At 60.7% G+C, this 25,033-nt stretch overlaps 2 protein-coding genes across 2 annotated transcripts; one reads left to right on the top strand and one right to left on the bottom strand.

Moving 5' to 3' along the window:
* Positions 1 to 196: 196 nt before the first annotated feature.
* On the bottom strand, positions 197 to 7,591 carry CDK2 (cyclin dependent kinase 2). Its single transcript, XM_048831928.2, has 7 exons — positions 7,302 to 7,591; positions 6,583 to 6,660; positions 6,120 to 6,240; positions 5,834 to 6,004; positions 5,034 to 5,135; positions 3,802 to 4,005; positions 197 to 3,164 (listed from the first exon to the last, which is right to left on the bottom strand). The coding sequence occupies exons 1-7, from the start codon at positions 7,415 to 7,417 to the stop codon at positions 3,060 to 3,062; spliced, it is 897 nt and encodes a 298-aa protein (XP_048687885.1). The 5' UTR covers positions 7,418 to 7,591; the 3' UTR covers positions 197 to 3,059.
* Positions 7,592 to 14,334: 6,743 nt separating this feature from the next.
* On the top strand, positions 14,335 to 24,900 carry PMEL (premelanosome protein). Its single transcript, XM_075121803.1, has 12 exons — positions 14,335 to 14,479; positions 17,678 to 17,803; positions 18,480 to 18,626; positions 19,827 to 19,967; positions 20,427 to 20,588; positions 21,116 to 21,517; positions 21,599 to 22,099; positions 22,538 to 22,660; positions 23,196 to 23,280; positions 23,585 to 23,787; positions 24,025 to 24,112; positions 24,520 to 24,900. The coding sequence occupies exons 1-12, from the start codon at positions 14,347 to 14,349 to the stop codon at positions 24,677 to 24,679; spliced, it is 2,271 nt and encodes a 756-aa protein (XP_074977904.1). The 5' UTR covers positions 14,335 to 14,346; the 3' UTR covers positions 24,680 to 24,900.
* The last annotated feature ends 133 nt before the right edge of the window (positions 24,901 to 25,033 follow it).

The raw sequence follows: 25,033 nt of genomic DNA, 5'->3' as shown, positions 1-25,033 counted from the left end.
TGCCCACTTAAATACCTTTGTGGATGTGGGCCTGGGTGACTGGCCCAAGGTCTGTAGCAGAGCTGAGAATAGAACCTGTTTCTAAGTGACCTACCCACTGGACAGGACTTCCTCTCTCATCTAATAGAAGATATTTTCCTCTGTAGCTACCCCCTTTGGAGGAAAAAAACAAAACAAAGCACATTCATGACTCAAGTTAAAACTAAGAATATTTTTAATGATTTATAAACCAACCCCATAATATTTTTAACATTTGGTAAGAAACAACAGTCTACAAAGAATCAAGGACGACAAATATATTCTAGGGTTTGATTTTTAAAAATATTCACTTACAAAAACTCCACGGTGCTTGTCTAACAAACTTTATACAGATCCAGAGCTCTGCTTTAAAACTAACATGGCCTTATAAATATTTCCCTATTTGTTCCAGTCCAAAAAATATATATATTCATGCTCGCAGATATTGTGTCACTATAGCTATTAACCCCATCTGCATCTCTCCTTCCCTCTGTTTTCATCACAACTTGGCAGCAGCATTGTTTTGGGGAAATCTCTGCGGCTCAGCTTCCCCTCCCTCCTCAAACTGGTTTCCATCAGGCACTTTATGTTGCTGTCCTAACCCTACATTTTTCTTTAGGCAACTGAGTTGAGAAAAAAAGCTAGTCCATTGTGGAAGGACACGAGACCCAACCCTTCTGCTCTAAAGAAACTCAAGATACAAGAGATCAAAATAGCTGTGATAGGAACAGAACCATTCCAACTTTTAACCCTCATCTGGAAAAGGCCTATGTGGCTTATGCGCTAAATCCACAGCTTCCCTTAATGATCATTCCTCTCCTTGAATATTAATTTGTACCTCAAATACTTCTGTAAACAATCCTTAAATATAAAATGCTTTACTATAAAATACACTAAGTCTGTGTTTAAATATTCTATTCATCTATTGTCAACTGTTCAATTTTGGTTTAGATGTGGATTTCCCCCCCCCCCGCATCCCTTCTTTAAGCAGGCCCCAAGAGCCTGGAGGTGGGCAGGTGACAGCAGCGCACCATCCACACCATGGGATGTCCCAGACTTTTACAAATGGAGCTGTTTGTAGGGAAACAGTACCAGCTCATCTGAAACTGATCATGTTATTCTGGTGGAGAGCTGCCCCAGCAACAGCTGCTACCTCAGTGATCTCAATCGTAGCCTTCCAATCTATCCAAACACCCCATCTGCACTGCACTTAAAAGGAAGCAGCTGCTGAGGGCTAGGTGATGGGGGATACTTTCGAACAGGGTGTCACCCTTCCCCACCCTCCAGGACAATCTAAGTGGACAACTACTCCAACTGAGACTCAGTAGCACCCCCTAACGCCTTGAGCTGCCCCTGCTCCCCTAGAGAACGCGGCTGGGGAAGCCCACAGGAAAGGAGGGAGAATTAAAACAGGTGCACATGCCCGTTTCACAGGCCAGACTCTCAGCTAGTGTAAATACGCATCGCTCTGCTGAAGGCAGTGGAGATACGCTGTCCACACCAGCTGGGGATCTGGCCCCAGGTGCCAGAGCCAACCTTTCCACGAGCTGAAGTGCGTCTGGCATGGGAAGATCTAAGCCAAAAGAAAAGTGACAAGGAGTCCCACCCCCGCTGGGAAACAGCCCGGCTGGTGGAGGGCACCAGCTCTAGTGAGGTGTATGTCAGATTCTGGGATCAGATCTGTAGCTGGCATAAACTGCCATAGCACCATTGACAAATCAGTGGAACCACCCTGATCGACACCCACGGAGGATCTGTCCCCTTGCATCGCACTTGGCCATACGCAGCACCACAGAATGAGCGGCCAATGATGCGGTGGGGGGAGAATCTGTCGGAGGAGACTGCAGCACTGTCAGGCCAGGGGCTCCTTTCCGGGACAAAGCCCTTTGCTTTCAAAGCCCTTCAGGGAGCAGAGAATAGGGGGGCGTCTTGCAGGGGGGCCACGAGAAGAGCTGGCTGCAACAATCGCTTTCAGCTGCTAGGTTCCCGTTCCACCATGCTGTGCAGGGTGAAGCCTTTAGAGCAAACCCCCTCCTGTGGGTGCAGATTCTCCCCGGAGCGGATGAGGAACCTGCTTCCCTGCAGAAGCTACATGCATCAGGTCGCACCTGGTGAGATGGGGGGGCAGGATGCCAGCGTTGGACATGTGAGGGTCTTGGGCCCTGTTGGTCAAAACGCTTCTGCCCATGGGACACTAAGGTGGGGGGGATGATAAGTGAGCAGAGTTCCTGATTAGGGTCAGATCCTGCCAGGGGAGGAGGGGAGCTGAGTGGGCCCAACACGCTGCAGGATCAGCCCTTACAACACTTGTTGCCTGAGTGGTTGGGGACGTGTGCCACTCCTGTGGGCCCCCGCCCAATGCAAAGAGCTGCTGGGGATTCGGGCAGCCAATCTGCAGGGTCCAATTTGCAGCAGGAACAGGAGTCGCCAGGAGCACCAGCTGCAGTTCGAGTCTCTAGTGCAGCAGACTCCAGGGTGCTGGACGAGAAGCAGGCAGGGGAGCGAGTTCACCGGGGCCAGCTGAGCGTATCCAGTTTGAACCAATCTTGAAGGTAGGAGGGGAGGTTCCCCAGCCAGACCCTCCCTGCCTTCCACCCATCAAGGAGGCATGGGGGCTCCAGGAGGGCTCACCCTGTGTTGGAGCAGGAATTCGGGGGGCTCCAGAGGATGTGAGACATCACTGAAGAGTCTCAGATGGGGGCATGCCGAGGGAGGTGAAAGGAGAAGGGGCTCAACCAGGGTGGCTGGTGAGGGATGCTCCCAGCTGCAGCGAGCAAGGTCCCATTGCTGGTGCTGGAATCCAAGCCCTCCAGGGAGGGTCAGAGCCACAGACTAGGAGCTCCAGCCAGGGCAATGGGGGCTGGGCTGCCACCCTCTCCGTTCGGGAGGCTAAGTGCAAGTCCGCTGGGGCGGGATGAGTCTCAGGACCCCCGGGGCAGGTCCAGCCCCAGGAGACAGATCCAGATACAGGCATAGGCCAGACAGAGCCAGAGTGGGGGCAGCAGAGTCCTGGCTGGGCTGGCCCCCTCCCCGAAACCACTTCACAAGCGCAGGTGAGGGACGGCCTTGGTGACGTCCCGGAAGAAGGGGTGGTTCAGCGCTGACTTGGCCGAAATCCGCTTGTTGGGGTCGTAGTGCAGCATTTGCTGGGTAGGAGAGGGGTGGGTGGTTATTGTGGGTGGGGGGAACTGAGTGGGGGATGGGTCTGGTGGTAACCCAGTCATTCCCATGGCAACTTTCGTCATGAAGCACCAAGGCGGGTCACACCCAAGGCTGTCGTGCAGCTGTCTCGGGGTGGAGCGTGGTCCACCACCACGGACAGGGAATGAGATGGAATCTCAAACCCTGGCAACATCTCCAGGGGGAATTTAGGGAGACGATGTGATGGACTCTGGTCCGGGTGCCAGGGCTAACACCTCTCGCAGCAGGAGGGCCTAGCGGTTACAGCAGAGGACTCCTGGGTTCTAGTTCCAGCTGTGGGATAGGAGCAGCTACAGCATGGGGACCTGGGGTCTATTCCTGGTTCTGCCACTGATTGCATGGCCAGGATAAGTCACTTCCCCACTGTGTCTCAGGCTGCCCCATTGTGGTGGTGGGGGGGGGGGGGGGCTGCTTGCTGTCCACGTAGCACCAGTGGAGGGCTAAGAAGCTTGGCTACGGCTGCATGGCAAGTGGCTTCTAGTCCCCAGATCCAGCCCTGCACTCTCCCAAGAAACCTTGTTCCTCTCCCCCCGCCCGCCCTCAAGGTACCGGGTCAATCCTGGAGCCGCCCCAGCTACTCACAGCCAAGAGCTTCCTCCCCTCCTCGTCCAGAGGGGGCACCACCTTGCTGAAGTCCTGTCTGGCCCATTTGGGGAAGCTGGGCTTGTAATCGGGCATGGAAGTGACCCCTGGCCACACGGCCTCGTCCGGGGTGCCCAGCGTCCGGAAGATGCGGAAGAGCTGGTCAATTTCCGAGTCTCCAGGGAACAGGGCTCGCCTGGTGATCTGGACAGCAGGAGAGGGGTCAAGCGAGGTCCCAGCACAGCCCCACCTCCCAGTGGCTCAAAGCTACGAGAGGGGCTTTCCCACCCTCCTCTCTCCCCAAGAGAGGGATCTGAGAGCCAGGGATGCTTTGGCCACACACCAATTACTGAGTTCAGCACAGGGGGAAGTTAATGGCCTGCGTGGACCATTTCATGCTCCCCTCTGGCCTTAAACCCTATGAATCGTCCCCTCGCTCTACAGCCTCGTGACTGACCCCCCCCACTGCAGCAAAGCTTCTACCCAGCGGGGGTGGGGGTGACCTGGGCACGAAGGTTTATGGCCAGCTGGCTCCCATGGGAAACAGCCCGCTCTGTGGTCGGCTCCCCACTCGCCCACCCCGTGATGCAGACGCCAGCCCACATGTTCCACATGACACACCTCTTTGTACCCCCGCTGCCAGCACAACCCCTTCCCCCAGGGCAGGGGAAATGCCTGGCAGGGCACCCCCCGAGAACGCAACAGAGCCCTTTTATTTCCCGCTTCCCGCTCGGCAGGTCAGCACCCCTCTCCGGGGACGGGGCGATGTCACTGAGCGCATCCGAGAGCTGCCCCCGGGCAGAGGAAGAAAGGCAGAGGCTGCTCATCTGACACCATCAGCAGCTCTGGCAGCGTGCGTGGGGTGGGGGGGCCTTGATCAGAGCCGGCCAGGCTGGGATCTGCCCCACAGCACTCTCAATGCAGCCTCTCACGCCTGGGGGGAAACTAACATCAGGCCAGGCAGCGAAACCTGCTGCCCCCACTGGCAAGCGGCAGGACAGTGCAACTAACTCATGCTTCTTCCCCCAGCATGTGACAGGACGAGCTAGGAACAGAGAGGAGCAGGGTGAAGCCCCCCCCCCCACCTCACAGACACACATGACTTTCCGCAGAGGCAGGATCAGGCCCCCAGCATGGGGGTTGTGCTTGTTTTGCTCCCCCCACTGCAGGACGTGGCCCTTCCCTGACTCCAGGACAAGAAAAACCACGTGCCGGGGGCGGGGGGCACGTACCATCTCAGCAAAGATGCAGCCCAGGCTCCAGATGTCCACAGCCGTTGAGTAGTACTTGCAGCCAAGCAAGATTTCAGGGGCCCGGTACCAGAGAGTCACCACCTGGCGAAGTGGGGTGTGTGAGGGGGATCCTTGTTAATCATGACCGGGACGTCTCTCACCCTTTCCGCTCCAAGGACCCCAAAGAGCTTTACGCACCATAGGCCCCCTGGGAAACGTCGTAATCCCCATTTTGAAGAGGGGAAACTGAGGCACAGAAAGGGAAACTCACCCAAGGGGAGACCGCAAATTTTGGGGGGAGCTGAGAATAGAACCCATGAGTCCGAGCTCCCGGCCTTGTGGGGGTGACCGTTACACGCTCCTCTCCCTAGTAGGGCTCTGGCCCAGGGATTGAGCAGTAGGGCGGTGTGACGCCCTGGATCTGGTAGCCTGGAGTAGGCACAGGGGACGCAGCCGGATCTCTCCCGCCCGCTAGGGGCTGGTGGTGGCATGACAGCCTTGGAGGAGTCCGCAGGAGGACGGGTGCCAGGTTCAGCCCTTACAAGGAGGTTAAGCAATGGGGGAGCCTACATGGGCCAGTCCTGTCACTTCCCCACTGCAGGGGGCGGGATCAGCTGGCCATGCTCAGCTGGAGCCGGAGGTCCTGGTGCAGGGAGGACAGGGATACTCAGCCCGTCAGCGGGCACCTACCCAGGTGAGGTGGCCCCCATCTCACTGCCTAGCCCCTGGATCCCACCTCCCAGCAAAGTCCCAGCAGGAGCCAGACAGCTGGAGGAGGTGGGAGCCTGGCCCGGACGCACCTCGTGGGTGTAGGTTCGCACCGGCACGCCGAATGCCCGTGCCAGCCCGAAGTCCGCCAGCTTGATGGCTCCCTCGGCATTGATGAGCAGGTTCTGGGGCTTGAGGTCGCGGTGCAGCACCCGGTGGGAATGGCAGAAGGCCAGGCCCTGCAGCAGCTGGAACAGGTAACTCTGCAGTGGGGGCAGACAGGCCTGGGGTCAGAGGGGACCTCAGCTCGCAGGTCAGGTCAGGGGAGGAGAGGACGCCAGGGAAGGGGCTGAGCAGCACACCGGCCGGGCCGGTTACCTTGATGAGGGGCAGAGGGATGCCGCTGATTGAGGACGAGTCCATGAACTTCTTCAGGTCCTGGTGCAGGAACTCGAAGACCAGGTAGAGCTTGTTCTCCGTGTGGATCACGTCCAGCAGCCTGAGAGCGCAGAGAGAGGAACGAGGAGACGTCACCGCTCCTGCCCCGGAGAGGCCCTTGCAGGAGGGGTGGGGGCGTTCGCTCACCATGTCCCAGGCCCGGCTTGGCCTCTACCGAGGCTGCCAGCGATGGCAGCGGGCAGCACCCGGCGTGACGAGCTTGTGGGGCACACATCCCGCTGGGGAGCCGGGCCCAGACCAACCACGATGGGGGCCACAGCTCTGGGTCCCCACCGGCCCCAGGGGATCAGGGGCTCTGGATCCCAGTAGCTCGGCGACCATGCAGTGCCACCTGGCAGGGACTTCATTAACTCACTCCGCCACCCCCACCCCACACACTTACTTGACGATGTTGGAGTGGTTCAGCTCCTTGAGCAGGGAGATCTCCCGGATGGCGGTGCTGGGGACGCCCTCCGTCTCTCTGCAGGGGGAGGGACGCCATGGGGAGCCTGGAGACACGCAGGAGGTCTGGGGCTCCATTCAACTCCAGCCCAACAACAGTGCTTTGGTGTCACCAATATCACTTCTGCCAGGTGGCCTAAGAACTCCAGCCCCACCCCCCCAGCCCAGCGCCCCCCACACAGGCTCCAGCCTAGGGCAGCAGCAGCAAGCCTAAAACCCTTTGCATGGATGCAGCACCATGGACATGCAGCCCCCTCCCCGCACCCCGGGGCTCTCCTGGCTTCTCCACCAGCTGAACGGTCCGGCCGAGCCGGAACCAGAACTGACCCAGCCCACCTAGGATGCACCTCGCCCCCGGCATTCATGCCAAGTGCCAGCCCCCCCGCCTTCCGCCCCCCGGGCACCCCAGCCCCAGAGGGAGGGAGGAACCTGGCGCAGCCCCCCGGGGGCCAGCCCAGCCTCGGACCCCTTCTCTGCCGGAGCTGCAGCCCCAAGGTGCAACACGCCCCCCCCCCCCGAGCCCTCGAGGCGAGGAGTCTGCCCGGCCCAGTCTCCTCGTGCCCCCCAAAAGAGACACAGCCCCCGCTGCCCCCCCAAACCTCGAGCGACAGGAGGGGCCCCCCAGCCGGAGACAGGGGGGCTCCCCGGGGGGGGACTCACGTATCCAGGCGGATTTTCTTCAGCGCCACCACCTCGCCGGTGACTTTGTTCTTGGCCTTGTAGACCACCCCGTAGGTGCCCTCGCCGATCTTCTCCACCTTCTGGAAGTTCTCCATGGGGCCCGGCGGCCGGGGCCGGGGCCGGGGCCGGGCCCGGCGCCCGCCCGCCCCGGGGAGGGCTCCAGGGGTGGGAGCCGGGGCTCGGGCCCGGGGATCGCGGCCCCTGGGGCGGCGGCGGCGGCCCGGACAGAACGTTCCGCACCCCCCGGCGGTTACAAACCCCCCCAACTGGCAACAATGTAGCGCCGCCCCCCGCCCGGCCGCTTCCCGCGTTCCACTCGCCCCGCCCACCGCGCCGCGCCATTGGCTGGCGCCTGGGCGGGGGACGCTGGGAGCGACGCGGGAGGCTTCTTAAAGGGGCAGGCGCCGAGAAAGCGGCTGTCCTCTCCCGCCCGCCGTAGGGTGGCGGGGTGGGCCAGACCCGGAGCTGCGGTTAAATCCTAGGTGACCCCCCCCCCCCCCCGCTGGGTGACCCCACGCCAGTCCAATGGCTGCTCCCCAGCTATGTTTATTTGTGGGGTGATTTCCCCAGCCCCCCCCCCCCCGGATTCCTTGAGCCCCCTCCTGAGCTGTGACTGAGGGGGGGTGGCCCAGGGTCCCCCTCCCTAAGGAGACTCCCCTCCCCCGTGGTTTAACTCCAGGTGCTCCCCCTATCCCAGGGAGCTGCTCCCCCTCCTCCCCCCCCACCTAAGCTCCACCTGGCAGAAGATGAAGGGGGATTCCCAGTGTTAAGATTGTGATCAGTTCCGTTTTTATTTCTCATGACATGTGTCCCCCCCGCTCAGGACCCTGTTTGTACCAAGCCTCGGAGGCCCTGAGGACCTCGCTCAGAACCAGGACTCAAACTGGGCTTCCGGCTTCCATTCCAAAAATTAAACCACACCCGAGGCCCAGCTCCTGAAAAGTACCGAGGCTCCAAACTTCCTTTGAGGATCTGGGCCTAAGGCCTCCTCCGCTCGGGGGATGTCAGACCTAGCAGCCGAAAGCAGCCAGCCAAACGGGAGCAACACTACGCGGCCATCGAGAAGGAGTGCCTGGCCATGGTGTGGGCCCTCAAGAAACTAGAGCCCTATCTCTTCGGGCGGCACTTCACCGTGTACACCGACCACTCGCCCCTGACCTGGCTGCACCAGATGAAAGGAGCCAACGCCAAGCTCCTGAGATGGAGCCTGCTCCTGCAGGATTACGACATGGACGTGGTCCACGTGAAGGGAAGTGCCAACCTGATAGCGGATGCGCTGTCCCGGAGAGGGGGCCCCGAACTTCCCCAGGTCACTGGTCACAGTGACCCCGCTCAGTTCAGTCTCGAAGGGTCGCCCCCAGGGGATTCATGCACCCTGAGCTGCGCCCAGCCCTGGCCATTCCGAGCAGGGGCGGCACAAGCAAACTGTGCAGCTGATCAACGAGAAGGTCCAGCCGGCGACTTGAGCACGGCCTGGAAGCACCTGCTCGGGGCTCTTTAATCCGGCAGACAAAAGAGCTGGCAGTGGAAGGCAGCCAAGTTCCTGCTGAACTGGTTTTGTTCTGCGCGTTGCCATTTCGGGTGGCGAGCTCGCGTGCGGTGTGGCTGGGAGGGAGTGCGGCCATGCGCTTTGCTTGCTGCCCATCGGGGCTCAGCTTGGGAACGCGGAGCCAGGGGGGCTGCTTTTGTGCTGCAGGTTTATTGTTTGAATTGGCTCCTTCCTTTCTGCTCTCTCTCTCATTTCCCGGAGCCCGGGGTCTCCTCCCCAAAGGGATCCAGCTCTAACAGTTGTGCGTGTCTCGGATAGCGTTGGCTGGTCTGTTCTGAAAGCCCAGGTCCATACAGAGTCTGACATCCCCTGGGGACGTGCTTTGGGGCATCCTTCCACTGCCAGGGGACAAAGTCTCCACAGCGCTTGTGTGTCAGAGTCACGTCACAGATGGCCATTGGTAACGATTTCATTGCTAGCCAAAGCCTGCAGGAAGGGAGCGGGAGGATCATATTGGGGGATCTGTGCCATCGACTGTCAGCGAGGTCTCATTTTGGAGCCGCAAATCGGTAGGAGGTGGGAGAGGACCGCTCCTCTGGGTGATGTGGGCCAGTCCCTTCCTTGCTGTGCGCCGTTAAATTTGTGCAAATTAAAAGGCTAGAACCACACAAGATAAAAACTCACTCTGCTTTGGGCTTCCCTGAGGCTTGTCTCTGAAGATCTCAAAATACTTCACCCAATATTAATGGCTTGAGCTTCACAGTCTTCCTAAGAGGTAGATGTAAGCTCTCCAGGGACAGGCTGGTATTTTGCAGTGGGTATGTACCACACCTAACGCAAGGGTTCATGACTGCACCCCAGGCACTACTGCAATGCACATAATAAAAAGACCCATTTTAAGGTGGAAAGACTGAGGTGCAGAAGCGTTAAGTGATTTGCCCCCTGTCTTACAGTAGTAAAACTGGGCTTAGGCTGACATGCCATCATCTGCTCTAACCATGAGACCTCACTTTCAGAGGTGGGAATAGAACCCAGGAGTCCTGATGCACAAGCCTGTGCTCTAACCACTAGACCATACTCCACCCACAATCTGGCTGATGCTTAGAATAAATAAAATCCATTCACTTTGAATCTGGTCAAACCAAATCTCTGCTACAAGAATAAGTGACCAATGAGCTAATGGAATGTGACCTGAGTTCTTCCAAATATTAAACTTTATGTAGTTCTGCGAAGGGGGCTGTGACATTCCCCACGGTACAATCTGGACTGATGGACAGCTGTGTCCCCTCAACTTTTGAATCTGGAGTGCCTTTTACACTGTGTCGCAGTGAGAACAACCACTCCTGGTCTGTTCACAAAGCCTCTAGCATGCCAGATCACTGCCAGCTGAATATATCAGTGCTTACATTGCAGCGTGACGCCAGCAAATTGCCAGTCCCAGACTTGTCCCCAGAAATGTGCGTCTTGTTCTGCCCAGCTCTCTCCTTGTGTGCAGCACAAGCTCATAGAAAGTCCATGATTACATTAATAGCAAATGCTACGCACACCCCCTGTTAGCTTAAAGGGAGGTTCCGAAACACTTCAGTCCAAACACACTGACTTAGATAAACAAGAAAGCACATTTATTAACCACAGAGAGAGAGATTTTAAGTGATTACAAGGAATGAGGCATAAAAGCCAGAATTGGTTACAAAGAAATAAAAGGTAAAACGCAAACTAATACCCAACTTAACGAGCCACGTGAACTTAAAGTAAATGGATTTCTCTCACCACATGCTCACAGCAGTCTGGCTGGATTCCTTTGGCCAGGACCCCTCCCCAGTCCACCGATGCTTCCTTTGTCTTTCAAACGTTGTTGAAACCGTGAGTAGAGATGAGGGGAGAGACGTGCTTTGGGGGCTCTGTTCCTCATTTTTATATCTTTTCCTCCTCTTTGAGAATCATTTCCAACTGGGATTCAGGCAACAGCAAATCTGGTCTTTGCCAAGATGTAAATTTCTCACTGACATCCTTCTTCCTGCCAAAGAACGGCTGCTTAATCAGGTGATAGTCCAGTTGATTTTGTTGACACCTGGCTCAGGCATCAATTTGCCTTTTTGTCTCTAAGGAACTTGTTTGGGCTGCTTCCCCAGATTTGAAATATGCTTTAGTAACATCATACAGTGGAAGCGTATAACTTTACATACAATGTTGCCACACCAATTTTACCAGGACAATAATGATCAGTGAATTATGAGTTTTCAAATGCTACCTCACAAGGCATACTTTGTACAAAATTTATCACAGTCTTGTAAAAGTGGTGAACACAGGAACACAGTCTGTCACAGGGGAAACTTGGGCCATGGGTTTATTAAACAGGATTTTGCTGATATGTCTGGTGTTTGGGGGAGGAGTTACCCAGAAATCATTTTCTTAGCAGGATAATATCCTGAACACATAGGCTCAGATCTGCAAAGGTATTTAGGCCCATAATTCCCATTAAAATCAATGGGAGCTCGGCTTCTAAGTACCTCTAATGATCTAGGTCATATTCAATAACCATTGTGAATTATCCCTCCCAATTTGTTCCTTTTATTAAAGGGACACACCTGGATTCAAAACAATACATTTCAAAAACAAATTCCCTCCCCGTGTTACCAATACCTTTTGCACAGCACACAATTAACGTGTGGAATTCACTGCTACAATGTCTTGCCAAGGCCGAGAGCTTACCAGGGTTCAGAACAGGATTTGACATGTATTCTGCTGCCCTTTTTGCTGAGCAGTAGCAGATTTTGGGGCCTGCCGGGTCAGTTTCCTGTCTGGAGCAGAAATGGGTGATACCATCAGGTATTTCCTTAGTGTGACTTGTTTGCTTACAACAGGTACAAAAAGAAAAGGAGGACTTGTGGCACCTTAGAGACTAACCAATTTATTTGAGCATGAGCTTTCGTGAGCCACAGCTCACTTGCGAATACAGACTAACACGGCTGTTCCTCTGAAACAGGTACAAAGTTCCTGTTCCCTTGAATGGAGGTCGGAGCAGACCAAGGCTTCCTATCCAGACATCTGGGCTACAGCACCGCTGCCCAGTTCCCCAGATGCAGCTCTCTCCTGTGCCTCACTTCAGGGACCAATCCCACAACAGCTTGATTCCACTCCCTAGTCCCAAACTCCTCCTGTGGGTCCATTCGACACCCCCAGCTCCCTGCAGGGCTGGCAGCTCTGATGCTGATGCTGTGTATGGGAGGAACACAGGCTAGTCAGTTTCATGTTGGTCAGTTTCCGGCTGGCCCCAGGCTGTGATGGTTGGGTGCAAACAGGGCCAGGGGAAGGTTTATGGCCAGGCAAAGTGACATGATAACTGCAATGTAACTAGTCCCAGCAATAGTTCTATTCGGGGTCGGTTCTCAACCAAATTAGTAAATTGGGGTCCCTCAAATTACCTGCCCTTGTTCTACTAACTGGCAGTTCCGGTTTCCCTTGCTTGGCCTAGGACCGGGGTGATCAGACGTGTCTTTCCTTTATGTTCACAAGCTAACTGAGCACTCTGGAGTCGCGCTGGTTTAATGGCAATTGATTTGAGAATGGATTAGTGACACCAAACACCCCCCATCCCCGTATGCAGCCTCATCTAGCAATTTACGACTGGATCTGTCGGTTTAGTTTGCGTCTACAAGCACAGACACACTAAACCGCTATAAGCCGGGTTTAAAGCCATTTTTAAGTGTCCACAGATAAAATTGCATCGCTTTAATTAGAGTGGCTTTAAATCACACCTTAAATTAAACAGGTGAAGCTCTGTATGTTGGCCAGATCTATGTCACTAGTGTTATAGGACGTACCACTGGAACGCAAGTGCCTGGCTTCAGTATCCTGTAGCAAGTATCGGCGGGGTAGCCGCATTAGTCTGTATCCACAAAAACAACAAGGAGTCCGGTGGCACCTTAAAGAATAACAGATTTATTTGGGCATAAGCTTTCATGGGTAAAACCCCACTTCTTCAGATGCACGGAGTGGAACTTACAGCTGCAGACATAAATATACTGGCACATGAAGAGACGGGAGTGACCTCCCAAGCGGAGAACCCGTGTTGACAGGGCCAATTCGATCAGGTCCACTCCCAATAATAGGTGTCAATTCCAGGAGAGGCAAAGCTGCTTTTGTAATGAGTCAGCCTCTCCCAGTCCCTATTCAAGCCCAAATTAATGGTGTTAAATTTGCAAATGTATTTTAGTTCTGCTGTTTCTCTTTGCAGTCTGTTTCTGAAGGTTTTTTGTTCAAGTTTAGCTACTTTCAAATCTGTTATAGAATGGCCAGGGAGATTGAAGTGTTCTCCCATTGGCTTTTGTAAGTTACCGTTCCTGATGTCCGATTTGTGTCCATTTATTCTTTTACATCGGGACTGTCCAGTCTGGCCAATGTCCATGGCAGAGGGGCATTGCTGGCACAGGATGGCCTCTATCACGTTGGCAGATGTGCAGGTGAACGAGCCCCTGAGGGTGTGGCTGATGTGGCTGGCTCCTCTGATGGTGTCGCTAGAGTAGATAGGGGGACAGAGTTGGCAACGGGGTTTGTTACAGGGATTGGTTCCTGGGTTAGTGTTTCTGTGGTGTGGTGAGTATTTGCTTCAGGTTGGGGGCTGTCTGTAAGCAAGGAATGGCCTGTCTACCAAGGTCTGGGAGGGTGAGGGATCGTTTTCCAGGATAGGTTGTAGATCATTGATAATGCGCTGGAGAGGCGTTAAGTGGGGGCTGTACGTGATGGCCAGTGGCGTTCTGTTATTTTCCTTGTTGGGCCTGTCCTGTAGTAGGAGATTTCTGGGTACCCGTCTCACTCTGTCAATCTGTTTCCTCAGACAGAGCGAGACGGGTACTTGCCCCTCTGCCATGTACATTGGCCAAACCGGACAGTCCCTACATCAACCCGGGTTCTCCAACTCCCGTCTATTCATATGCCAGTATAGTTATGTCTGCAGCTGTAATTTTCACTCCATGCATCTGAAGAAGTGGGGGTTTTACCCACAAAAGCTTATGCTCAAATAAATCCGTTAGTCTTTAAGGTGCCACCGGACCCTTTGTTGTTATCCTGTAGCAGTGAGTTCCACCCACTGATTCTTTGTGTGTGTTATGTTTCTGTTGATCAGTTTTCAATGCACTGCCCGTCTCCTCGCTCCTGTATCGGGGAGAGGGTGAATAGAAGCAGCTGGATGCCATGAGCTAAGTGGAATCTGCCTTGCTCAGCATTGGAGTGACTTGTAATTTCACCCCAAGACCCTGTAGTGAAGTTGCATCACGGGTTACTCGTCCCTCCTGTGATCATTAGAGACGCTTTCTTGTCAGAGCGGAAACCCGTGTCTGTTCTTCTCCCCGTGAAATTCCAGGCTCTGTCTGGAGGCAAAACTAGTGAGGCCCCATTGTGTTAGAAACACAAACTTCTGACTGGATCTCACCCACACGCCCCACTGCTGGTTGGGGGAGAAGGAGATTTTCATGAGGTCGTGCAAGGGGGCGGGGCTATGCAAATGAGGGTGCCTTCTTATACAGGGCGGCTAGGATGCTTCGCCTCTCTGCCGTCAAGGGGGTCCAGGAGCGCGGGGGGCGGGTGCGAAGGACGGGCTGGGAGATGCAGACCAGCTGGTACTTGGTGGCTGCCTGGGCCCTTCTGGCTGCGACTGCAGCTCAACGCAGTGAGTAGGGGCCCGGTCCTTGGGGTTAGCAAAGGGCCTGGAGGCGGGATCTCTAGGGCCCCATCTGACCCACCCCAGCCAAGGCAGGATCAATCCCTGTCACGCGTTGTTCCCGACTCCAAAACGCTGGAGCTGGTACCCATAAAACCCCAGAATCTCCATCTGCCTCAAGGAGTGTGTGTGTGTGGGGGATTCTCTGATACCCTTGGGGGTCAGTGGGGGCATTTACCTGCCATGTCCTAGATCAGGGGGTCACACTGGGCATATCAAACTTAGTGACACCCCCTCTCCCCTTCCCAGATTGCTGTGTGGAGAGGATGGTCCCAGCTGAATGGGAGATGGGTCGGGGCAGGGGGGTGCGTGTCCGGTATGCAAATGGGGCAGTGAAGAGCCCTGTTGGGTTAATGTAGCTTCATTAACTGACCCAGACCCCCAGATCCATCCCTGCAGGAGGGAGCACGTTTCTCCGGATGGTGGGGGGTGATAGGTGCTTTTGGATGCAGTGATGCTAAAATGTTAAGGGACCTTAAAGTCCCGTTCAGGGGTGGGTGGGAGTCAGCCAAACGGCTATAAAGTTGCCACGGAGCATGCGTGTGTGGGGGAAGAACGGGAATATCCCTTATAGCCCCCCCCGTAGCGATTCCAGATCTAATGTGCCCCCTTTAGGCATCCAGAGGGTTTTTCCCCTGCAGAGGAGACAGACAGATGGACAGACAGACTCCCATGGCTGGGTCAGCTCCCGCGGGCTGAGAGTGAACAGAGACGGTGCTGGCCCACTGGGGACCCGGGGCAAGACTATTCCGGGGCCTCCCCCTTGCCCCTCACCCATCCCCATTATTTCCACAACCCAGACGATGGCCAAACCCACTGCCCGGCCTGCCTACCCCCCGACCTCCCCTGCCTCAAAGCTTGTCTGCGCCAGGCCAGCCTGCAGAGCCGGGCCGGGGACTGCCCGGGGCAGCACCAGCCTCCCACCGTCCGTCGGCTGCCCCCGAGCGGCTGCGTAGGGAGATGGGCTGGGCTCCCTCCGGCCCGGTTCGGAGCTGGTGCTGCCAGGTGCTGCGGTGGGTTTAATCCGCCTCGCCCCAGTGTCTCCCCCAGGCCGGGCCGGAGCAGGGATGCGTCCCCACCCCGCTGGGAATTGTCTTGCCAGATTAATGAGGGCTGGGGGGGCGGGGGGGGGGGGTAGCGGTAAAGCCGAACCGCGTGGGGAGCTGGCTCATAGCTCCTGCTAATCCCCCATGCTAGGCCCAGCATCTGGGAAGGATGGGAATGGGGCCGCGCCCTGCTCCCTGCATGTGGGGGGCTAAATCGGGGAGGGGTACCCAGAGGGGGAACCCACCGTGCTCACACCCATCCCCATACTGAGGAGGGAGCCTGGGGGCCTGGTCACTCTTTGCGGCTGCGGGTTGCTCTGCTGCTCCTGGGGCTGATGGGGAGGAGACGGGGCAGCAGCTGCCGAGTAATATTCGTACAGCTCCTTGCGCTGTGCCAGGCACAGGGATGTCCCCTCTCCCCCAGCTCCAACCTACTGCTGCAAGGACCCTTCCCCTCACCTACCTACTGACCCCTGCAGCCAGGCATCTGCCCCCTGCTGTTTGCCCTCCTGCAGTCCCCCCCGTAGCTGACCCTGCTGCCTCCTCCCAGACCCCCTGCCCTGTGCTGAGAATTAACACTGCACCCGCCGCGCGGGGGGGGGGGGTCTCCACTGGGCCATCGAGATCTGAACACCTGGCCAAGGGGCTCGCAGGGGGGATCCCCTAAGCGGGCAGGTTCAGGGTGCAGCTGACTCTCCGTCCCTCTGTCCTTCACCCTTGCTGGTCTCCCCTAGGGCCTGTCTGCAGCAGGGAGCCCCCCGCGGAAACCTCACTTCCCAGTGGAGCGACACTGTGGGGGGGGCTGCCTGTCTGGCCCCACGTCTGGTTGGGGCGCAGGGTGTGGGGGGTTGCAAGTCAGACCATTTCCCTGGGAAATCTCCCCTCCCTGCCCGAGCATCCCAAAGCACTTCACTGCCAGGTGCTGAGCCTCACAATAGGGTCACTGGCATTCCCTGCACCTTACAGCTGGGGGAACTGAGGCACGAAGGGAGATGGGGACATGACGCAAGTCATACAATCAGTCAGCCCCAGAGCTGGGACTAGCCCCCAGGAGTCCAGTCCCCCTGTTCTAACCCTCACTCCTCTCACAGAGCCAGGCAGAGAACCCAGGAGTTCTGACTCCCAGCCCCGGTCCTTCTCCAGCCACTGGACCCCCCCTCTCTTCACCCCCAGTGGGTCACACTATCCAGGAGTGATACAGAGGGGCATGCTCCATCCCCCCTCCCACCCAGAGAGGCTGCCTGGTCCGGGGGTGATTGGGACTCTCCCCCTCCCCACTGAGTGGAGGTGCAGGGGGGGTGCATTAACCCTGTGCTGGCTGGAGCATCCTGCACCAGGGACTCAGCTGAGAGTCACATGCAAGGGCTCGGCGGAGGATTTAGAGGCCCATGTGAGGGGTTTTGCCTGGAGCCCCAAGTGCCGAGTGGAAGATCCGTCACGTGCTCCCTGCAGCCAGCCGGGTTGCAGGCCGTGGGAGGGCTGTGGGCAGGCTGGGTGCAGGGCGGAGCCACCCCCCAGCTGGTGCGGCGATGGAGCCCCATGGAGCGGGGCCTGGAGGAGCCTGGGGGCCTGCGGGGCTGAGCCTGTCTGCTGGGGCCTGGAGATGCCTCGGCTGGAATCCCCTTGCCCGTGCTGCCGGGATGGCAGGTGGTGCCCAGGTCGCAGGGGCCATGCCCAGTGCTTTGGGGCAGCGAATCTCCCACCATCCTCCTTGTGGGGAATTATCCGCCCTGCCCCCCTGCAGCCTTCCCACCGTGGATCGCAAAGCACCTCGTTCATATTCCACACAAGAGCTGGGGCCAGAACCCAGGAGTCCTGCCCCTTCCCCTCCCCGCTCTAACCCACGAGACACCTCTCCATACCCAGAACTCCACACAGAACCCAGGAGTCCTGGGTTCTAGCCCCCACCCCCCAAGCCCTCCACGCCAGCCTCTGGGGAACACTCGAGCTCTGTTCTAGCCTGATCCACCCTGGCCAGGGACGGGTCTTTGCACGCCCTGGCGGGGTTCGGGCCAGGGTCTGATCCTGCCGGCTGGGCTCAGGAACTGGGTCATCCCCCCCGCGATCCCAGCTCTGGATCTCGGATCCCGTCTCTCTCCAGGGGCCGGCAGCAGAGGCCAGGGGAGTGACCGACGGAACCGACAGCCCTTGGCTGAGGGGTCGTGGAACTCCCAGCTGTACCCCCGCTGGCAGGAGGGCGACCCCCGGCAGCAGAACTGCTGGAAAGGTAGGGGCTGGCCCCTCTGAGCCCAACGCTGTGCCACTGGGGGCTGCGGGTAGGGCCTGAGGGGCAACGGTAGAGCTGTGGGGGAGCCCAGGGCTGGGCTAGTAGGAGGCTGCGGGTCGGGAGTGAGGGGCACCGGCAAAGCTGGGGAAGGGGGAGCCCTGGGCTGGGCTGGCAGGGGGCTGCGGGTCGAGAGTGAGGGGCACCGGCAGAGCTGGGTTGGGGGGCGCCCAGGGCTGGGCTAGCAGGGGCTGCGGATCGGGAGTGAGGGGCACCGGCAGAGCTGGGGAAGGGGGAGCCCTGGGCTGGGCTGGCAGGGGCTGCGGGTCGGGAGTGAGGGGCACCGGCAAAGCTGGGGAAGGGGGAGCCCTGGGCTGGGCTGGCAGGGGCTGCGGGTCGGGAGTGAGGGGCACCGGCAGAGCTGGGTTGGGGGGCGCCCAGGGCTGGGCTAGCAGGGGGCTGCGGATCGGGAGTGAGGGGCACCGGCAGAGCTGGATTGGGGGCGCCCAGGGCTGGGCTAGCAGGGGCTGCGGGTCGGGAGTGAGGGGCACCGGCAGAGATGCGGGTTTAGGGATGAAGGATTCACCCTGTGAGAAGCTGGAAACACCGGGGGGGGGGGACTGCACCCCTCCCCCAATCTGCGCCCCACCAGCTGGCTGCCTTCCCCTCTCCCTCCCAGGCGGTCCCGTGACCTTTGACATCAGCAACGACGCCCCCACCATGACGGGCGCCCGGGCCACCTTCGCCATCGCCCTGCGCTTTCCCGGCAACCAGACGGTGCTGCCCGACGGCCGGGTCGTGTGGAGCCAGGACTGCACCGTGGACGGTGAGCCCCCCCGCGACGCACCCCGCCCAGCACAGCGCCCGTCTGGGGGCCGTGTTCCCCGATGGCGACTCGCACCCAGAGCAACGGGCCCGTCCGGAGCTGGGGAGGGGCCGTGGCTCTAACCCCCCCCAGCCCCCCGGTATTTCTGAGGGCGGGCAGGGGAGTATGGAGTATTTCAGCAGGACGTGGGGCGGAGACTATTGCTTGGGGGGATACCTCATATTTCCATGGGGGAGCTGTACGCACAATATTTCTATATGGGGGTGGCAGTGGGTCTAGGATTTCTATAGGGTGGGGGGGGTGGAATCTGGTATTTCCATAGGGAGCGGCCTTGAAAGCTCCCCGCATTCGTCCCCTGGATTTGAAAGGACCCTCTTGTGGGGCTGGACACCCACCCCCAGGTGCTGCCGGTGCCGGGAGGTTCCCCGATGTGCTGATGCCCCCCATTTCCCTGCTCCATCCGCCCAACGGCAGCTGCCCTCAGCCCCCTAGGATCTGCCTGCCCAGCAGTGATCTGCCCTCTTTCCAGCCTGCTCCCAGGCCGGGCAGTGGGTGGGCGGCCCCTGGGCCATGCCCAGCATGTGTGGGGGGGCACATGGCGCTGCCAGGCGTCTGGGGGCAGGGGATTCTGGGCCCTGCTGCAGGAGTTCATGCCCCACGTCAGCCCGATCTGGCAATTAGCTCTGCCCCCAATCTCCAGATCAAGCTGCACCCCATCCCACCCCTCATCAGACCAGCCCCCTCCCCTCCTGTGTAAAGGGCTTTGGTAGCTGAAGGGTGGGGGAAGGGAGAGAGCCCTGCGGGCTGCACCTTTGATTGGTTGTCCATCCCCAGAAAGGGGGGGGAGCGAAGCAGAGACACCCCCTCCCAGAGTCAGGATAGAACCCAGGAGTCTGGGATCCCAGCCCCCCCTCCCCCCCCCGATAAAACCAGGGCTAAAACTCAGGAGTCCTGGCTCCCAGCTCCCCCCTTCTAATCACTAGACCCCTCCCCCTTTCCCTCCCCAAGCCAGGATAGAACCCAGGAGTCCTGGCTCCCAGCTCCCCCCTTCTAATCACTAGACCCCTCCCCCTTTCCCTCCCCGAGCCAGGATAGAACCCAGGAGTCCTGGCTCCCAGCTCCCCCCTTCTAATCACTAGACCTCTCCCCCTTTCCCTCCCCGAGCCAGGATAGCACTAACTGCCCCCTTCGCTCCTGCAGGTACCCAGGTGAGACGGGGGGACGCCGTCTTCCCAGAGGAGCCAGGCGAGGGCCCTGGTGGCGTCTTCCCCGACGGGCAGCTCTTCCCTCCCAGCACCCGGGGCAAGCGCAGCAAGTTCGTCTACGTCTGGCAGACCTGGGGTGAGAGCCAGCCCCCTGCGCCTGCCACCCACCCCCCCGGACCCCCTGGCACAGGCAGGGCCATGGCAGAAGCCTCCGTCCCACACGAACAGCTGGCCCCCGGCGCCCCATGGGGAGTGCTAGCCTGAGGCTTGGCCCCAGGCCCCACAATAGCCCTCGGCATCTTCCACTCTTCAAAGCACCAAACAAACGTTATCCAATGACTTCCCGCAGCATTTCCTCTCAGTGGGGAAACTGAGGCACAGAGCGAGACCCAGTCACACTCACTGGCAGAGCTGGGAATACAACCCAGGAGTCCTGGCTCCCAGCCCCCTGCTCTAACAACTAGCCCCCCCGACCAGGCCATGCTGCGGGACCCTCTCCAGTAAGAACTGGAGTCTCTGTGCCCCGGCCCCCACAGCTCTGCACCCCCTGCTCCCTCCCTGGGCTGCACCCTGACCTTCCCCCTGCCCCCCACAGGGCAGTACTGGCAGGTGGTAGACGGCCCCTCCTCGCTCCTGACGGTGGAGACGGACGGCGTGGCCCTGGGCTCCTACGCCATGGACGTCCAGGTCTATCACTACCGGGGGCGCCGCAAGTTCATCCCCATGGGCAGGGCCACGTCCCAGTTCAGCATCACGGGTGAGGCCCGGGCAGGGCTGGGGGGTGACCGACCGGCCGGGGGCTGCTGGGCGGGGGGGCCTGGACGGGTTTCACATGCGTCACCAGGCGGCTTGGGCACCGCAGGCTCCATTTGGCCCCCTTCCTCCTCCGCCTCCCTGCCCCATCCCGTGGCCACGGCCTCGCTCCGGTGGCTCTGCTCACCCCCTGCCCCAGAGCAGCTCCCCGGGCAGGTCGGGGGGGCGTTACTGGGGCACGGAGCAGGTCCTAGGAGCCCTGTGTGCACCTGAACCTGGGCAGGGGGCCCTGGGCCGGTGGGGGCAGCGAGGCACCAGGTCTGTGGAGCTCCAGGTCTGTGGGGGCAGTGGGCCCTGGGATCTGTGGGGCTCCAGGGGGCAGGGTCTGTGGGGGCAGGGGGACCCCAGGGTCCTTGGGGGCAGGGAGGCACCAGGTCTGTGGGGCTCCAGGGAGCAGGGGGCCCCCGGGTCTGCAGGGGCAGGGGGGCCCTTCCATAAAGGCCTGGAGCCTCCCTGACCCCCACTCCCCAGACCAGGTGCCCTTCGCGGTGGACATCGCCCAGGTGCTGGACGTGGACGGGGGCGACCGGCGCTTCGTGCGGAACCGGGCCGTGGCCTTCAGCGTCCGGCTGCACGACCCCAGCCACTACCTGCAGGCCGCCGACGTCTCCTACTCCTGGGACTTCGGGGACCAGAGCGGCACCCTCCTCTCCCGCGTCCGCACCGTCACCCACACCTACCTGGAGCCTGGCACCTTCCGGCCCCGCGTGGTGCTCCAGGCTGCCATCCCCGTGGCCTGCGGCATCACCTCACCAGCACCGGTCGTGGACCCCACCACGGTCCCCCCAGGGCAGCCCACCTCCACCTCGGCTCCAGCCAGCCTGGCGCCCAGCGGGAGCCCCACGCAGACACCGGGCCAGCCGCTGAGCGTCGGTAAGTGGTGGACGTGTCCCTGGGCTGGGCTGCGGGTGCCAGCCCGGAACCGGCTGCAGCTCTCGTGCTCTCTGCCCACAGTGCCCACCACCACGGCCGAGCCAGTGACGCCCACGGCAGGCACAGCCTCCGTCCCTCCCAGCCCCGTGGTGCCCGGCACGGGTGCCACCCTGCCCGGTGCTGTGACCTCGGCTGCTGGCGGTACCACGGCTCCCACCCCCGCCTTGGAAACCAGCACCGGGCCCGCCGTGGCACCTGGGTCCGTGGTCACTGTCGGCGCCGCCGGCTCAGACCTGGCTGTGGCTTCTGCGGATCCGCCACTCCCTGCCTCCGTCTCTGCCGCTGGAGACCCGCCAGGCACCTCGCCACCTACAACTGCGTCCTCCGTGGCCAACCCGCCGGGCACCTCGCCACCTATGGCTGCGTCCTCCGTGGCCAACCCGCCGGGCACCTCGCCACCTACGACTGCGTCCTCCGGGGCCAACCCGCCGGGCACCTCGCCACCAGCATCTGCGTCCTCCGGGGCCAACCCGCCGGCCAGCGTGGCAGGAATCGTGGCCAACACTAGCTTGGAAGCAGCAGGTGGGTGCTCACCTTGTATAGGTGGGGTCCCACGGGGCTGACCCAAAAGACCCCCCTGCCCCCCAATGATTTCAGGGGTCCAGCTTGGGCCCGATTTCAGTTTGCGGGGGGCAGGGTCCTTGCCCGGGCTGCCTGGGGATTGACACTGGTCAGCGCCCAGCCCAGACCAGGGAGGCTCGGCTCAGCCTGATATGGGGCCCTGGCTGTGGTTCCAAGCGCCACGGGGGCCCAGGGGGTGGAAGGCAGCAGGTCGCGGCTGTGCCTGGCCTGGGGGGGCAGCGTGGTCCCAGGCCCAGCTGCCAACATGTCAACATGGGCGAGAGCTGGACAACGTTGGGCGTCCCCCGGGCGGGGTGGCCGTGACCCAGGGGTCGCACCGGGTGGGCAGGGCCGGTCCCGGGGGGGTCTCCCTTCTCTCAGCCCCTTATCTCCCCGCAGACGTGGCTGTTGGCACCGCGGATCCTGCCACCCCCGAGGTTCTTGTCCTGGCCAAGCGGCAGGCGCCCGCCGGCTGCGTCCTGTACCGATACGGCACCTTCTTGACAGAGCTGGAGATCGTCCGTGAGTTGGGGGCGTGGCGTGGCCTGCGCTCGGGGGGCTGCCCCCAGCCCGGGGTCCCAGCGAGCCCCTGGCCCCGAGCAATGGGGGGCGTCCTCCACCGCAGCCGGCTCAGTCCGGCCGCAGGCGGTGTCAAGCTGCAAAGCTCCGGGCCTGGGAGGGGCCATCCTAGCCTGGCTGGGCTCGGGGCAGGGGCCGGCTGGTGAAATCCGGGGGCTCCCTGGTCCCTGGGGGTTAGTCTGCACTAAGGCCTGGCCTGAGATTCACCCTGACTGGGGGGGCTGCCCTGCCCCCCCATGTGGTTGGGAATGGGGCACAGTGCAGGGAGCCCCCCAGCCGTTCCCATTCCAGCCCCTGTATCTGGACCAGAGCGATGGACACTAGGCTCTGGGCCAGCCCCCGGCCCCTCTGCTGGGCCATTTCCATGGGAGCAGGTTGGAGGGGGCAGGCTGGTTCCCGGGGTGGCCATGGCTGGGTGGGGGACAGTCTCGGGGCAGGGCCCGGCTGCGCATGCCCCCCTAACGCCTGCCCGTTGCAGAGGGGATCGAGAGCATGGAGATCGTCCAGGTGGCCCCGGCGGTGGGCGAGAGCGCCGTGGAGCTCACCGTGACCTGCCAGGGGAGGTAGGGGGCACCAGGGGGGCGGCCTCGGGACGGGCATGGCTCCTGCTGGCGGGGTGGCTTCATGCCCCAATCCCCCCACCCCCACCCCGGGGCCTGCAGCAGAACCTCGAAGCCGGGCTCTGCTCCGCCACGTGCTGGGGGAGATCCCCTGGGCCAAGCCACCCCCAGCATCGTCCCGTCCCCCACGCCTGCCGAGCCTGGCTCCCAGGGGCACTTGGCCCATCCCGCCTCCTGCGGGTGCCCCCCACCCACCCGCCCGCCCCCGTGGCCACGCTTTACCTGCCCTCTCCCCCCACGCCCCCAGCCTGCCAGAAGAGGTCTGCACCACCGTCTTGGACCCCACGTGCCTCACGCCCCAGCAGAGTGTCTGCACCCCCGTGCCCCCGGCACCCGCCTGCCAGCTGGTGCTGCGCCAGGCCTTCAACCAGAGCGGCCTCTACTGCCTCAACGTCTCGCTGGCCAACCCCGCCAGCCTGGCCGTCGCCAGCACCCAAGTCAGCATCCGAGGTAGGGGCTGGGTTTGCAGGGGTGGGGGGCTGTGCAGGGCGGGGCGACCCCCTCACGGCTGCACACTGAGCTGTTCGCGGGGCCTGAGCCAGCCCCCGCGAGCTCTGGGGAGTTTGGGGCCCAGCCGTCTCCAAGACACCCCAGCCCGGAGAGGGGTAACGGAGAGGCTGGCTGGCCCCGTCCTGCTGGGTGCAGCCCCAGCCCCACCTCACCGCTGCCCGTGTCTGTGCCCTGCAGGTGCCGAGCCCGCCGCGCCCCGGATCACACTCATCGTGGGGCTCATGCTGGTGGCCGTGGCCCTGGGCACCGTGTCCTATGCCTACAGGTGAGACCAGCCCCCACCCGCTTCAGACACCGGGGCTGCGCTAGGCCCCGCTGCTCCCAGAGCCGGGGTGCCAAACGGAGCCACCCCAGAGCCCAACCCAGCTTTACAGGCCAGCAGCACCGGGCTGCCCAGCATCCCCGGGCCGAGATCAGGGCCCCATTGCACCAGGCGCAGCCCCGAAGAGCTTCCCCGCTGCTCAAAGGGAGGGTTATGAGCTCCCAGTTATGGGAGGGAAACTGAGGCACAGTGCATCAGTGGCAGAATTTGGGCTAACCCAGCTTCCTGCTTTGTGGGCTGCCCTCTGGGGAGCCAGGCCCCAGCTGGTGGGGGTTTTTTTTGGGGGGGGGCAGCCCTGGGCCCCAGCTGGCCAGGTATGACACCCCCCCTCTCTTTTTGCCCCTTGGCAGGCGTGTGAAGTACAGACCCCTGCCCGCAGGCCCCGCCCGCAGCCCTCTGCCCCGGGCCTGGCTACCTGACCGCGCCGCCCTGCGTCTCTTCCTGCGCCAGGCCTTCAGCACCGTGCCCACCGGCGAAAGCAGCCCCCTGCTCAGAGGCAACGTGGTCTAGAGCCAGTGACGCCCCCCGAAAGGGCCCTGCCCCCGCTCCTGCCATTCGGGGGGGGGGCTGGGGATGCCCGACCCACCCAGCCCCAGAGCTGCACTGCTCCCTGCCCCCCCAGCACGGGGGGAAGGAGGGAGCCCTCCCTGCTCCAGCTGGCACCCTGCGGCGGGGGGGGGGGGGGTTTCAGGTGCCCTCGTCCTTATCAGCTATTAAACACTCAGACTCCTGCCCGCGTCTGCTTGGTTCTGTCCCTGCCAGGGAAGGTGCTGGGTGAATCCTGGGGGGGCAGGGCTGGCTGTGCAGGGGGGGAAGGGGGTATGGGATAGTCAGGAGTCAGCTCCCCCCACCCCGCCTTATAGG

This window comes from Caretta caretta, chromosome 20 (genome assembly GCF_965140235.1).
Source record: "Caretta caretta isolate rCarCar2 chromosome 20, rCarCar1.hap1, whole genome shotgun sequence".
Classification (NCBI taxonomy): Eukaryota; Metazoa; Chordata; order Testudines; family Cheloniidae; genus Caretta; species Caretta caretta.
This window is presented reverse-complemented; position numbering and strand designations above follow the sequence as displayed.